At 35.4% G+C, this 16,503-nt stretch overlaps 1 protein-coding gene across 3 annotated transcripts in view; it reads right to left on the bottom strand.

Annotated features, from left to right (window-relative positions):
• fam102aa (family with sequence similarity 102 member Aa) overlaps nucleotides 1–16,301 on the bottom strand; it is a 36,004-nt gene extending 19,703 nt beyond the window's left edge. For 2 of the 3 annotated variants that reach the window (XM_048209267.1, XM_048209269.1), the window contains exons 1-2: nucleotides 16,146–16,301; nucleotides 15,620–15,883 (exon numbers count right to left, since the gene is read on the bottom strand). In XM_048209267.1, coding sequence (XP_048065224.1) covers nucleotides 15,620–15,765 — 146 coding nt within the window. In that variant the 5' untranslated portion in view covers nucleotides 15,766–15,883; nucleotides 16,146–16,301. Of the gene's footprint in view, nucleotides 1–15,619; nucleotides 15,884–16,031 lie in introns of all 3 variants that reach the window. The other variant, XM_048209268.1, reaches the window with a different exon arrangement.
• Between the last annotated feature and the right edge of the window lie 202 nt (nucleotides 16,302–16,503).

Raw genomic sequence — 16,503 nt, 5'->3', positions numbered from 1 at the left:
CGCTGAAACCGGATTCTTATCTCCCATCCTGTAGCTCGGCCCTGTGTCAGACCCTGACAGCGCTTGGACAAACATCCCAGAGCGACGTGCTCCAATCAGTCAGCCTGACGTCATCGCAGACTTTCCTATACTATCTTCTAGTGGACACAGAGCCGCTGGCTTCCCGTGCGTGTTGGATGACAGGATAAGGGAAGGTGAAACGTACAGAGGGTTAGGCTCATTTCAGCAGGGAAAGTGCTGTTTAATACTTAGCACAAGGGGTTTGATCAAAAAAATATTCAAAATCAATCAAATGAGCAACAACAACACATCCAGCAGTAACTGCAAGGAAAAAAGAAAGATTGAAATCAATGTTATCCTTATATTGTAATCATTATGAGCGCAAGTTGTAATTGCTGCTTATCATGTTCTTTGTGTCTGCTTAACTGATTTCAGGATATTAACCAAGCGTTTATATAACAGCTGTACATCAATGAAATTAGTTTGTATGGAAGTTTGTTTCCACCACTGAATAAAAAGTAAAAAAGGTAACAGCAAATTTTTACCTCACAATTCTGACTTTTTTCTTGTAATGGCAAGTTTACATCTTTTTTTCCAGCACTTTTTTTTTTTTTTTTTTTTTAGAGAATTGTGATATATAAACTCGAGTTATAAAGTCAGAATTGAAGCCCTGTCTGTGAAACTGGGCCATAAACTCGCAGTTGTGCAATTCTGACTATATAAAATGCAACTTTATATCATACAATTTTGAGAAAAGAAGTCAGAATTGCAAAATATAAACTCACAATTGAGTTATAAAGTTAGAATTGCGAGATAAACTCACAATTGCAAGAAGTCAGAATTGTGACAAAACAGGCAGAATTGCAAGAAAAGTCTGAATTGCGAGACAAACTCGCAACTGTGAGAAAAAAAGTCAGAATTGCGAGAAAAGTCTGAATTGCGAGAAAAGTCTGAATTGCAAGAAAAGTCTGAATTGCGAGATATAAACTCACAACTGTGAGAAAAAAGTCCAAATTGCAAGGAAAAAAGTCAGAATTGTAAGAAAAAAGGTCTTGCAATTGTGAGAAAAGTCTGAATTGCGAGAAAAAAGTCAGAATTGCGAGATATAAACTCACAATTGCAAGTAGTCAGAATTGCGAGAAAAAAGTCAGAATTGCGAGAAAAAAGTCAGAATTGCGAGAAAAGTCTGAATTGCAAGAAAAGTCTGAATTGCGAGAAAAGTCTGAATTGCGAGAAAAGTCTGAATTGCGAGAAAAGTCTGAATTGCGAGAAAAGTCTGAATTGCGAGAAAAGTCTGAATTGCGAGACAAACTCGCAACTGTGAAAAAAAAAAGTCAGAATTGCTAGAGAAAAGTCAGAATTGGGTGGAAAAAAGTCAGAAATGCGAGATATAAACTCGCAACTGTGAGAAAAAAGTCCAAATTGCAAGGAAAAAAGTCAGAATTGTAAGAAAAAAAGTCTCGCAATTGTGAGAAAAGTCTGAATTGTGAGAAAAAAGTCAGAATTGCGAGATATAAATTTGTAATTGCAAGAAACATCAGAATTGTGAGGAAAAAGTCAGAATTGCAAGAAAAAAAGTCAAAATTGCAATAAAAAGTCTGAATTGTGTGATATAAACTCGCAATTGCGAGGAAAAGTCAAAATTGCAATATACAAATATATTGCTATAAAAATATACAACATTAAGAATATCTGCTACATAAGTTTATTATTATATAATGATTTTTATGTGTGAGAAGAAATGTAATTAGACAATACTTTTAACAATTACAATCTCTCCCAAACCAGAACAGACTTAAATTAAAGTTATAATGATTAAAAATAAATAAATAAATAGACAAAAAAATTACATAAAATAATATTAAAAAATACAAAGTTACATACTTATAATAAAATATAGAAATATTATTATGAATAATTATAAAAAAATAAAATGAAACAGATAAATCTATATGCATCAATAAACAAGGTCACTCCAATCCTGGACAATACACATCATGAGCCTTTACATATGCATTACATTTGCATAATGCAAGTATAAAATATCATCATGTCTAGCGCTGATTTGAGCACAAAATCATCCCAAGCTGTGAAAATGGCATTAGATTTCTAATTACGAAATGTATCTAATTCCATCTTTGTTTTTTTTCAACCAGCGATAGCCGAACAAATCAGCAAGTGATAGCCGGTCTGTCCAATAAATAAATATGTTCCTTCTCCCTCTCTGCCAACTTGAACCCGCTCGCCTCCGGATCGGATGAGGAGGACCAGCTGTGTTCAGGCCCCCGCAACAGCACAGGGGCCAAATCATATTCTGGAGAGGAAGTTGGTTTAATAAGGTTCACATCAAACCCATCAGGATCCAAACAGAGAGCAGCGCTCAAACACTAACACATGCTGGAGCTTAAGTGTCTCCTCTGCACTACAGATGGAGAAATGAGATTCAACCAGCAGTGATTCTCAGACAAAAACTGTCATTCTAAAATAAGATGCACCCTTTTCTATACATATCCTCACTTATTTACTTTATTCTTGTAAATGTGTAAGGCTCATGATGTCCAGCAGTGGAGTGACCCTGCTGATTACTGAATGTAACTATAGATTTATCTATTCATTTGTTGTTGTTTTTTTCAATAATTATTAATTTTTTGTATTCATAATATGCATATATATATTAATTATATGTAAATAATTTATTTACATTTTCATTATCATTATCATAAACATTATTTCAGATTTTTTTTATCTTTTTCTTTATTATTATTATTCATAAGATCCATGTTTTTTATATGTATAACATTTATTTATTTAATTTTTTATAATTTTTTTATATTCTTGTTTTTATTGATCTATTTCTTTAGTATTATTCATAGCAATACTCCTATTTTTATTATATTGCATAATTTATGTATTAATTTTTTTTTTAATTATTATTTTATACACTTGTTTTTATCTATTTCTTTATTTAAAATAATAATAATTATTATTCTTTCATTCTTATTTGTATTTATCTATTCAATTAATTAATGTTATAATATTATCTATTTAATTAATATTATTAATATCAATTAATATTGTATTTATCATAATTAATATATTTTTATTATATGTATACAAGTTATTTTTTTAAAATAAATATTATTATAATTTTATATTATTATTTTTTTTATCCATTTCTTTATTCATAATAATATTCATATTTTATTTTATTTATTATATGTATTTGTTATTTATTTTTAACAATAATTAATATTTTATATTAATCTGTTATTTATCTATTTCTTTCTTTATTTTTAATTATTAAGTAACTTGTTCTGGGTGGTTGGTTGTGGAGAGATTAAAATTGTAAAAAGCATTGTCTGTACAAACAATTACATTCCTTCTTGCAAATAAAAATTATTATATAATAAAAAATATGAATTTTAAAATATTTTTTTTTTAAATTCATTTAATTTAACTGCCACCATTTCTGCAATGTGGAATTTGAGCCACAAGTCCAGGAAAAACATTTTTTTTTTTTTTTTTCATTTTCAAGTCACATAATTATGTAGTCCAGAGACTTTTGAATATCAGCATAAAATTTAGTCCACATTTAGTCCAGTTTATGGCTATAAATTTGATCAAAATACCTACTAGATGCATAAATACAGATTGTTAGAAATGTAATATATTAATCCAGTTTATTCTGCTCATAAACTGCCCACTTAAAAAGTATCTTAAAAAAAAAAAAAAAAAAGTACAATGGCAAGTTTCCCAGCGTACAAAACGGCCCCAAGAAACTGCGAAAAGTCAATCAATAAGATTGAAACTGGAGATTAAAAAAAAAACATGCCATTTTTGTGTCCAATATGCATAAAACTATCCATGCACAGTCACTGAGGTTAAAACTATGTGTTATTAAATCAATATATTGAATTAAATCAATCACCCTCACACGTGACTAACTGACCATTCTGAACTCTATCCGTGTCAATCAATGAAGATCACATGCGACTTTTAAAAAGCAGAGGTCAAAAGGTCGCAGCACGACTCTGATCAGGCGGCTGACTTCGCATGATTTACAAACCCAGTTGCATAACCGCAAAATTGGACGGAGAGAAACTCCAAGGCTGTTTCCAAAGAGCCCTTGTTGTGTATTTATATCTATCGAACATCGGGGAGTGAGCCTTCGGAAACACGAACGATAAATCCAAATGTGTGATTACATAACGCGAGCTGCACAAAGACGTTTACAGTTCAGATCTACAAGAACGAGTCGTAAAGGGCAACGACTGACCCTTTGAACAGGCCAGCTGCTTACAGCATAAAAGACTCTCATTACAAGAGCAAGCAAAATATCTGCTTTCAATCATGGTAAGTCCATGGCGTGCTTGTTTACGGCCTTCAAACATCATGCACATGTGCAGGACGCAAAGCAGATTATGTTTGTGAGGTTCAATGTTCAAATTTAATTGCAACAAGAGATTTCTCTCGCTCCCAAGGGGCCGAACCCTATCTGAAGCGTCTTATCCCTGTTGTTTTGTGATGTTGGCCACTTCTCTGATGTTGCTGGTAAACAGCAGATATAATCAGACGAGACACTAACAATGTCCTCTCTGTGTAGATACTGTATTGAGGACAGGCAATTAAAGAGAGAAATGTCGCATATGTGCATGTTTGATGCATATACATCAATAGCTATGTTTTCATCCAGACTTATGTGCATAATTGGAATATCGCATAAAAGGATGCGCTTGATCCGCTAGTTAGTCCAGTTATCCAATCACATCCTCTGTTAAAGGCAAAAATCCATTATTATTAGTTATTAGTTGCGCATTGATGAATTTATCCAGTGAATGTGTTTCCATCGTAGTTTATTCTTATCAGATAAAAACATCAGTTTCAGTTGAGTGCACAAGTTTATGCACATTTTTAGAAATGATGTGCATCTTGTCATTTCCATCCATGTTTTTTTAATGCAATAACTGAAAATTTGCATAAAAATAAGTGGATGGAAACATAGAAAACATGTAAGACGTATGATCCAGGAAGATACAGCTGTGAAAGGTCAACAGTTTCCAGATCTGCTTCTTACACAGATCCACAAATCAAGTCCCCCCAAATAATTAGAAATGGCCAAATTGTCCCCCCAGTATTTGATATTATTGATGCTGCACTACTGTTTGTTGTTAGGATGACAAAAAAAAAAAAAAATTTTAAGTTATATTTTTAGGCTGGTCTGCCTCAGCCAATCAAATCAAAGAAGGCGGGGCTTACTGTTCACAGAAGATGAGTGTGAATTCCTTTAGTTTTTTCGTGAAAAAGTATGTGACGAGTACATAGCTGCTAATCATTTAATATTTCTCAACTGTTTTATGATTGAAATATTCAGCAACCAAAAGTAATATCCAGTGATGCAAACTACTCAACATTTTTATGAAATTTTGCAGTTTTGAGTTTTTGAAAACATGCTATTATTTTATTATTGTGATATGATTAATGTAATTCATAACTGAATGCAACGAGACAAGAAATGTTTTGCATTTTTGACATATTAGACATACAAATAAGAGAGAATATATTTAAAAAAATATATTATTTGCAAATAGTTTAAATGTATTACTTAACTAATAGACCTGGAACCATTACTTTGAACCTACATAAAAATGCATGTTAGATTCACAATATTGTTGTTTAAACTAGATCAGTGGTTCCCAAACTGGGGTACGTGAACAAAATGCTGAGTAGTTCATTTAATTCTACCTTATATCAAAATAGAGCATGTATTTCTAACTGCCAAAATGCCGTAAATCCTGTACATTTAATCAAATTACCCCATCGTTTGCAGTCAAAAATGACTGTATCCACAGACGCAGCATGCATATGATAGATCGCGTGCAGAATCTGCTGCCTTAAATCGTGCTAAATTACTGCCGTTCTCGACAATGCACCTTTGTAAAAGTGGGGATTCAGCACTTACTCGCATGAAGAACAAATATAGACATAGATTATGGATTAATTTCGATTTAAGACTCTTTAAGAAACTTTCTTCGATACAAAAACATACCTTGTGTGAGTTCTTGTATTTAATGATGAGCAGAATGCAACTGTTCCCAAATATCCACATGACTGCAAATGTGACATTATTATACAACAGGTCAAAAAACAAAACATACATTTTAAACAGTACTGTCATATTTACTCTATTTTGCAATGAAATAATAGTTCTAACGAAAACCACAGCAGAACTACAACACACGTCTGTTTCGCAAACAATTCTGCGGCTTTGAACGAATCGTGAGAGTCAATGATTCAATGATTCATTCACAGCCACTTCGTTACTGATTCAATGACTCGTTTATAAAAACAGTGACTCGCTGCCACCTACTGGCGGTTTTAGTTTAATATTTAAAAGTTTTAGCCTACTTAGCTTTACCATCATTGTAGGGCTGGACGATTATGGCCTAAAATCAAAACCTCGATTAATTGAACATTTTACCTCGATTACAATTAATGAACAATTATTTTATTTCTGATTTTTTTTTTTTTTTTTTTTTTTGCCCTCATAGTTCACTGACAAGGTTTGCACTGTAAATAGCCTATGATTGACTATTAAGGTGGGATGTGATCTGACATCATAGCTCACTATCAGCAGTTATTTTATCTATGGTTTGTAACATTTCTTACAGGTTTTTGCTTGTTGTAAATCAGATAAAGATAAATTAGCACAGTACCAGTAGTGATTGCGTGTGTGAATTAGTCATACCGTCTCTCTATTAATTGTGAAGCTGTGGGTTGTAAATAGTTCCTTCAAAAGTAGAAAAAATATATGCTGTAACTTTTGAGTTTCTAAGCTATTTTAGTGATAAATCACAGGACAGAGCTGACAACAAGTTTCTGCGTTCCTCTGTGTGTGCGCGATCTTCACATTTTACGCAGCTGTTTGTATGAGTGTTCGTGCCACATGCAGCTGCGCGAGCGCGGCATAGATATTTGTATATATCATAGACTGCGAGCGCGGTAGCTCAATATAATAATACACATCCGATCGTCTAATCGCTTGAATGTCCAAACCATAAAACAAATACAACTGACAAAGTTTAGTGAAGACGTAAGACGCAAGGCTCACCGCTCGCGCGGCATCACTATGTGTTGAACCGGCGTTCACCTCCGTGTTTTGCTTTTATGCCACTGACTGGACGGGGCGGAGTCACGTGGCTACACACGCAGTTATGTTTTTAAGGGGGAAGTATTAACAGGATTAAAAAAACGAAATAACCGATATGGGAAAATTACGTCGGTTAGAGGTTCTGAATTTCGGTTTCGATTACTTTTCGATTAATCGTCCAGCCCTACATCATTGCATATTTCTCTATTGAACATTTTTTAATTAAAACATTATTTATTTTATAAAGGTAAAAATTTGCACTGGAAAATCAATTTAGGGGGCAAATATTGCCCCTTAATGGTAAAGGTGAGACTGCAGTCGAAGTGGAAGAAAGGGGGTACGCAGAAGGATGGTAATCCCTTCAGGGGGTACTCCAAGCTAAAAAGTTTGGGAACCACTGAACTAGATGAACAGAGTCTGAACAATTTAATATTGAAGGGTTTTTTGTAATGCACTGCATCATCTGTTCGTTGCATCATGTTGGTTCATCTGGCCAGAGGAGAGCCTGGTTTCTCCCAAGGTTTTTCTTTCTCTATTTCTGTCACGAATGGAGTTTGGGTTCTTTGCCACTGTCGCTTTTGGCTTGCTTAGCTGGGGAAGCTTAATATTTAACAATATTATTGACTTGAATGAATGCACTTACACTATTTTTTATGCAGTTATGCAGTTATTGAACCAATCTGAATAAACACTGAACTGATTTTAGATGAACAATTACTAATGTCTTTTTTCACTTTTATCACTGCAAAGCTGCTTTGAAACAATCTGTATTGTATAAAGCGCTATAGAAAAAAAGGTGACTTGACCTGTAAAAAAAAAAAAAGCACAGAATTTACATTTTGGGGTGAACCATTCCTTTAAGAGTCATTTAAAATCATACATAAAATTAAACAACGAAAAAAAATTAACATTTCTGAACGAGATGTCTGTAGTTGTCTTGACAAAAATGCATTGAACAAGATTTTTGCATTTGAACATTTAAATTGCTGACAACAGTTATTGTTTGTTTAGAGATCTTAAAATTTTTGACTTCAAAAGAATTATTTTTTGCATTAGAGCTAAAACAATCTAATTTAAATAGAAATATTTGCATTATTCATCGATGCATGTGGCAGAATCGTCCATCTTTGAAGCGCTGTAATCATGAGAACCTGTAAGAGCAGCGGCTGCCTGATTAAACAGAACTACAGCCTGTCAGGACTTACAAACTCAAAGCATGCTGGGTAAAACATGCAGGTTTCACAAATTAGAGGAATATTGCACATGTGGGTTCAGGGCCGGTATCATACACCCAGTGGTTTGTGCTTTTTATGGTTAACCTTTCATAAAGGGCGGCACAGCAGACCTGCCTTAAAACGAAAGGGCTGCGTTTCCCAAAAGCATCATAAGCCTGAGTGGATCGTAGAATCATTTCCACCAATGATCTCGGTGATCAAATTAGCTCACAATGCTTTTGAGAAACGCAGCCCAGATTGTTATGCAGCATTATAGAAAAAAAAATCCATACTCTGAAACTCTGAAAAGAAATGCACAAATTAAAAAAGCATTCAAGCAACATGTTCAGCCACATTCTCGGATATGATTTTGAGTGAATTCTCTTTGAGTGAATCATGAATCAAGCATGAGGCGTGTGGCAGGACACTTACAGCATGAAAAGTATGAATTACAGTAAATACAAATGAAGAGGCTTTTGGCAGGTGGTTACATAACTGCATATCTGCTATAAATATCATCCGTTGGTCAATGTATGAAATTAGTAAACCGTCTAAAGCCATACTGTCCCAGCGCTCATGCAGGCGTATGAGGCTTTTAACTTAACTGCAGGCCAAACCCTCCTAATTATGAGGCTGGATAACGGCTGAGACAGGCGATGATTCGGCCCACCCAACATTCCTATGAGAGCCATACTATTCATAGAAAATACTACATTTCTATGTATAACAATCTGCATTTGTGTGTCTGGTAGGTATTTTGACAAAAGTTACAGCCATTTAAAAGTAGGTCAGACACTATTTAATAGGGTCAAATCATGGAAAACTCATTTGATACTGTTGTGGAAACAAATTCTGTAGAATGACACATTTAAATAATTTAAAGCTCATCTGAAAAAGCAATGCAACAGAAATATACAGTAAAATATGTTTTTTAAGAGGCTCTTGAAATGGTCTTAAGTTTGTTTATTTTTTTGTTTTTATTGCCACACCAGCATTTATGTGTTAATGTCTTAAGAGTTCAATTCATTTTCATGAATCAATTCAAACTGTCAGTTTCAATAAATTGATTCAGAATGCAATGATTTTCTCCAAAAATGTTTACAGAAGTGCCTGCAAGGCCTTTTTCATCTATTAAAATGTTTTAGTAGCAATATATGCAGGTAAAGAATGCTGTTTATGGCTATGAATTGTTATATTGGTGCAAATAAATGAAAATGACTAACTACAATTCTTCATTGTGCTCACTTTGTGAAAAAAAGTATAGAAAAGCATGTCTTGATTACAAGTGCTGGTTATATAATATGAATATTATCAAAAAGTTGATTTATTTCACTAATTCCATTCAAAAAGTGAAACTTGTAAATTATATTAATTCATTCCACACAGACTGATAGATTTCAAATGTTTATTTCTTTTAATTTGGATGATTATAACTGACAACTAAGGAAAATCCCAAATTCAGTATCTCAGAAAATTAGAATATTACTTAAGACCAATACAAAGAAAGGATTTTAAAAATCTTGGCCAACTGAAAAGTATGAGCATGTACAGCACTCAATACTTAGTTGGGGCTCCTTTTGCCTGAATTACTGCAGCAATGCGGCGTGGCATGGAGTCGATCAGTCTGTGGCACTGCTCAGGTGTTATGAGAGCCCAGGTTACTCTGATAGTGGCCTTCAGCTCTTCTGCATTGTTGGGTCTGGCATATAGCATCTTCCTCTTCACAATTCCCCCGTAGTATTTCTATGGGGTTAAAGTCAGGCGAGTTTGCTGGCCAATTAAGAACAGGGATACCATGGTCCTTAAACCAGGTACTGGTAGCTTTGGCACTGTGTGCAGGTGCCAAGTCCTGTTGGAAAATGAAATCTGCATCTCCATAAAGTTGGTCAGCAGCAGGAAGCATGAAGTGCTCTAAAACCTCTTGGTATATGGCTGTGTTGACCTTGGACCTCAAAAAACACAGTGGACCAACACCAGCAGATGACATGGCACCCCAAACCATCACTGACTGTGGAAACTTTACACTGGACCTCAAGCAATGTGGATTGTGTGCCTCTCCTCTCTTCCTCCAGACTCTGGGACCCTGATTTCCAAAGGAAATGCAAAATTTACTTTCATCAGAGAACATAACTTTGGACCACTCAGCAGCAGTCCAGTCCTTTTTGTCTTTAGCCCAGGTGAGACGCTTCTGACGCTGTCTGTTGTTCAAGAGTGGCTTGACACAAGGAATGCGACAGCGGAAACCCATGTCTTGCATACGTCTGTGCGTAGTGGTTCTTGAAGCACTGACTCCAGCTGCAGTCCACTCTTTGTGAATCTCCTCCACATTTTTGAATGGGTTTTGTTTCACAATCCTATCCAGGGTGCGGTTATCCCTATTGCTTGTACACTTTTTTTCTACCACATCTTTTCCTTCCCTTCACCTCTCTATTAATGTGCTTGGACACAGAGCTCTGTGAACAGCCAGCCTCTTTTGCAATGACCTTTTGTTTCTTGCCCTCCCTGTGCAAGGTGTCAATGGTTGTCTTTTGGGCAACTGTCAAGTCAGCAGTCTTCCCCATGATTGTGTAGCCTACAGAACTAGACTGAGAGACCATTTAAAGGCCTTTGCAGGTGTTTTGAGTTAATTAGCTGATTAGAGTGTGGCACCAGGTGTCTTCAATATTGAACCTTTTTACAATATTCTAATTTTCTGAGATACTGAATTTGGGATTTTCCTTAGTTGTCAGTTATAATCATCAAAATTAAATGAAATAAACATTTGAAATATATCAGTCTGTGTGTAATGAATGAATATAATATACAAGTTTCACTTTTTGAATGGAATTAGTGAAATAAATCAACTTTTTGATGATATTCTAATTATATGACCAGCACCTGTATTGTTAGTAGCTATTTTGGTACTATTTACTATTATTTTACATATATATTACTTCTTCTAGTCAGCATGTACTTAGAGACAAAGTTAAAAAATAAATACATAAAAATAAAAGTACAAAATATATATATAGAGAGAGAGAGAGAGAGAGAGAGATGAAAATTACAATATAAACTATTTAGATATATCATTGGGAAATGCATCTAATCTATTGTCCTGATGCAGAAAACAGCTGATGGCCTCATTCTTCCTGCTTCCTGTCTAATTTTCCTGTCGTCTGTCTGAAACCGTGTGAATCCAAACACCCCATTTAGCAACAAACTTCCTGCAAAACATCAAGCAACTTTCCCTGTCTGATGTTTCTGTTCGGATATCAACAAACTCAAGTCCTGCAAACAGCTGGATGCTAAACTAAACCGGCTGAAAGTGAGCAAGACAAAATACAGTCTCATCTGAACTTCCTCTCACTCATGTTCACTGACGTCTCTGTCCGTCTACTGTCTCCACGCACTGCCATTTGACTTCCTCCTGCCAACCAACCCAGGACTCCACCGAAAACAAAAGCAGTTTTATGTGCTGTGAGAGGTGTGTGTGTGTGAGAGAGAGAGTGAGAGAGAGACAGGAGAATGTGAGAGACATGAATGAGAATGTTAAAAGGACAAGAAATAAACGAGAGCTTGGGTCAGTTTATGAGAGAGCCAGTGCCAGACCACAACCACAATTCAGCCAAATTCAGTCGAGTCAACATGAAATCAAAACTACTTTAAAGCATGTTCCTGGTCTTAATGCAAATGATTTACTGCTCAGTGCAAAACTTTTGTCCTTTCATCAAAATGTAACTTTTGAAATAAAATCAGTGCTTTTTCTTGCTGAATATCCCATGCAAAACAATTGCATTGCTCGGAGGTTGCTCATTCATACCTCAATAGGCTTAATGGAGATCTCAGTTGTGTTTCATTGAAGTATCAAGTTTTTCTTCTACAAACACTGCAGGCAAAGTTTATGCTTCATTTAAAGGTGATCTATAATGCCCCTTTTACAAGATGTAATATAAGTCTCTGGTGTCCCCAGAATGTGTCTGTGAAGTTTCAGCTCAAAATACCCCACAGATCATTTATTATAGCTTGTCAAATTTGCCTCTATTTGGGTGTGAGCAAAAACACGCCGTTTTTGTGTGTGTCCCTTTAAATGCAAATGAGCTGCTGCTCCCCGCCCCCTTTCCAGAAGAAGGCAGAGCTTTAACAGCTCAACAACAACAAAGCTGGAGAATCTCACACAGCCAAAATGAGGATTGTCAGTAACGGTGTTCAGCCTTACATTGTTCAAACCGGAGTCAACACTGATGGAGAGACTCAGGAAGAAGTTACAACTTTTAGAATGAAACTGGACGTTTCTGAATGATTAGTGGATAAATTTATGCAGTTGCTGTGGAGTTGATTCAACTCATCCATTAGCATGTGCCGTCATGTTCATCTTTTGTGCAAATCCAGTGTTGAATTGACACTCGGGTTTATGTAAATTTTGGGGTTTGTGAGGTCAATAACCCAGGAAGAAGCTTGTTGTAGTCCCTACCAGCCATTTGTTGTAGTCCTTAAACAGAGAATTCTGTAAAGGAAAATATCTCCCTTTGCATTGAACTTTGAGCGCCGTAACTTTGCAGATGTTGTTTATGCTCAAACAGCAACATTACACACTAACTAAAGTTAAAAAAAGTGTAATCATAAACAACCACCCCTTTAATGAGTTAGTCACTGAATCATTCACTCAAAGGATTTGTTCAAAATGGCTGATTCAGAAGTGACTGAGTGAGTTGAGTCATTCAGCAGAACGATTCGTTCAAACACACTGATTCATTCAGTAACGAAACTGAAACAGTGTTGCTATGAGAAGCGCAATGGCTCTACTGTTTGGAACTATTTTTATTGGCAAAACAGACAATATTGTGTCTAAAATGTAAGTCACCTAATTGCCTATTATCTTATTGTTTATTGAATTGTTGTATAAAATCAATATCACATTTTTAAATGTGCTGATAATCTGGAAAAACAGCACTTTTGCTCTTGTGATATTGATTATAACTATTAAAAACAAGAACTTATACTGACTTTTTTTGCACCATATCTTGGTTTCTGGAAGCATTTTTATTAACTTTGGTGGCATTTTTGCCCCAAGCACCCATTAATTTCTGCCCCTGGTGTGTGTGTGCTGCATGCTGCACGCTCTTTTTTGAGCGCAAGCGGCTGTTGCGAGGCCCACTTTAAGTGAAACGGCTGAAACGGATGGCAAAGGATAGTGATAGTGATATACTGATAGTGAGCCTTTCCTGTTATTCTGAGTGTGATGAGCAAAGAGGAGAAAAGACACCGGACAGCCTGGAAAACAACAGCCAAGCTTTCTGACCACCTGTGAATCATCACACTCAAATAAAGATTTTATTATGCATAGATTAAGACTGACTTTACAACCATTCTTTACTAGTCCATTTATAGGACACCTAAACTCAGTGTTTCTGTAATGTGAGAGTCTACAGTGTTTGAGTCACGAGTAAACAAAGGACAACAATAAAATGCAAAATCAAGATTACCATTACTGGTAATGACACTAAAAAAGGATGAAGTGGAAAATATAGACAGTAGTATCACACTACAAGAATTCAACAGACGCTGCATCTGGAAGTGATCTTGTACGTGTGCGTCTGTCTTCACTTCCCTCTGATCACATGCCATGATCGACATCCTCATGCAAACGTCTCATACAAGCAGATCAGTACAGTAGAAACCGAGCTGATGGACTTGAACTGAGAAACAGATCAGTAGTGCTGGTTAAAAAGGTAAGCATCACTATTATGTTTATGTCAAGGGTTAGGGATCTGAACAATGCCCTTTAATTAATATCAGTCCTCTACAGACATAAATGATTCCTTAAATCATGCAGAAAGCATCAAAGAAGCACTGTCCGTAGCAACTTTCCTGAACTTTACCCTATCAACCACACAGTAACATGCAAAAAAAGCATCTTAGCAACGCCCTGGCAACCACCCACAACACTTTAGAATTGTTACTTTATAACCTATCAACAAAAAAGCATCTTAGCAATGCCATGGCAACCACCTACAACGGTTTAGAATTGTTATTTTAGAATCCGTCAGCAAAAAAAACATCTTAGCAACACCCTGGCAACCACCCACAATGCTTTAGAATTTTTACTTTTGAATCCGTCAGCAAAAAAGCATCTTAGCAACACACTGGCAACCACCCACAACACTTTAGAATTGTTACATTAGAACCCATCAGCAAAAAAGCATTTTGGCAACGCCCTGGCAACCACCCACAACACTTTAGAATTGTTACTTTAGAACCCATCAGCAAAAAAGCATCTTGGCAACGCCCTGGCAACCACCCACAACACTTTAGAATTGTTACTTTAGAACCCATCAGCAAAAAAGCATCTTAGCAACGCACTGTCAACCACTTTAGAATTGTTACTTTAGAACCCATCAGCAAAAAAGCATCTTAGCAACGCCCTGGCAACCACCCACAACACTTTAGAACTGTTACTTCTTGAACTCATCAACAAAAAAAACATCTTAGCAACGCCCTGGAAACCACCCACAACACTTTAGAATTGTTACTTTATAACCAATGTTTAGAAGACTCTAAAATGTAACAAAGAATGTTTTAATCTCATTGAATCATATAGCAAATCAAGAATCCTACAGTCAAAAAAATGCTTCTTGACAATAAAAATAAGTCTTTTTTATACCATAAAAAATGTCATTACATGAAATAAAATAAACAAAATAAATAAAAAATTAAACTTTAAATTTTATTTAAGCTAGATGATAAAGTAAATTCTGATTTTCAATTATTTTAACTTGATGTGCTAAAATAACAAAAACTGAAACAATTTAATAAAAAAACTATAGACATTTTTCTTTAAAAACTAATGAAATGACAAAAACACAACAAAACTTTAATTACAATTAAAATAAACAGAAAATATAAAAAACAAAACCTAATTGAAAATATGAATAAAATATAAATAATACTAAAAAATGCATGAGCGAAGAACCTTTCGTTTTAAGATTGTAGTACTTAGAGCAACAAGTAGCAATATAATCTATTAGATGGCAATATCACAGTACTTTATATATACCATGGTACTGAAATTAATGCACCATAGTATTTACATTAAAGAAAGAAACCCCCTATGGTAGTTCACTGGTACTTTACAGGACTTTCTGTAGTTGTAGTTCATTTGTATTCTTTTAAATACGCCATGAATATGGTATTATCATCTGACACCATCCCATCAATAGGCTATTGTTTGTATATCCAGAACTACAAAAAATAAACAAATGAAGATCCTGAAGTGTTTTACCTGGATGATGCCGCAGTGAAGTCTCCTCCATCCAGCAGCCTGATCTTACAGAACAAAACCCCATTGACAAACGGCACTGCTGTCAGCTCCTCCAGAGTGACATGAGTCTGAAACTTAAACTTCTTCTTCTTGACTAGAAACGCCATGAACTCGAGCTCTGAATGATTTGACTCGACAGAAATTCAACGTTGGAGCTGAACGCTGCGAAGCGGTTTAATCTGGCAGTGGAAACTCTCTTTGTGGGATCATGTTTTCATTGATCATCTGTGGGAAAAAAACACAAATCACAACAAACATGAGAACAGATGAACACTAACATATTAAGAGATCAATAAACTTGTATTTAAAGAACATGATTCATTATCATTAAGAAAAAACCGTTGTTCTTGTCAGGTTTGTTTAGTTCACACACCCGCGAATAAACAAACGCCTCAGATTTTCTATCGTGCACGTGAGGCGGTGGCGCGCGAATAAACGGTCAACCTTTCAGACGTTACAAACGTTAGCGCTGATCGCGTGAACTCACGTCTTTAGTGTTTCTGTCCGTCCTCCGTGTCTCCGGTGTTTGGATGTGATTCTGTCCCCCGGATCACTGCGTGTTTAGCTTTTCTACAGGGATTATGAAGCGCCGCCCTTCATCTCTCTCTCTCTCTCTCTCTCTCTCTCTCTCTCACTCACACACACACACACACACACACACACACAGTCTCTTTCAGGCTATTTTTTAAAAATATATATTTTTCAATATAGGCAAATATCAGTTTAATCGTAATACAATCGCCCATATATATCGCGATTATATATTGTGTTTATATTTGTGAGTAACGTTAGGCCTATACATTTTATTATAATTATATATGTATACATATATGTGAGTCTATATA

The sequence above is a fragment of the Megalobrama amblycephala genome, linkage group LG12, assembly GCF_018812025.1.
Source record: "Megalobrama amblycephala isolate DHTTF-2021 linkage group LG12, ASM1881202v1, whole genome shotgun sequence".
Classification (NCBI taxonomy): domain Eukaryota; kingdom Metazoa; phylum Chordata; class Actinopteri; order Cypriniformes; family Xenocyprididae; genus Megalobrama; species Megalobrama amblycephala.
The sequence above is the reverse complement of the archived record's forward strand: the minus strand, read 5'-3'. Positions and strand labels throughout refer to the sequence as shown.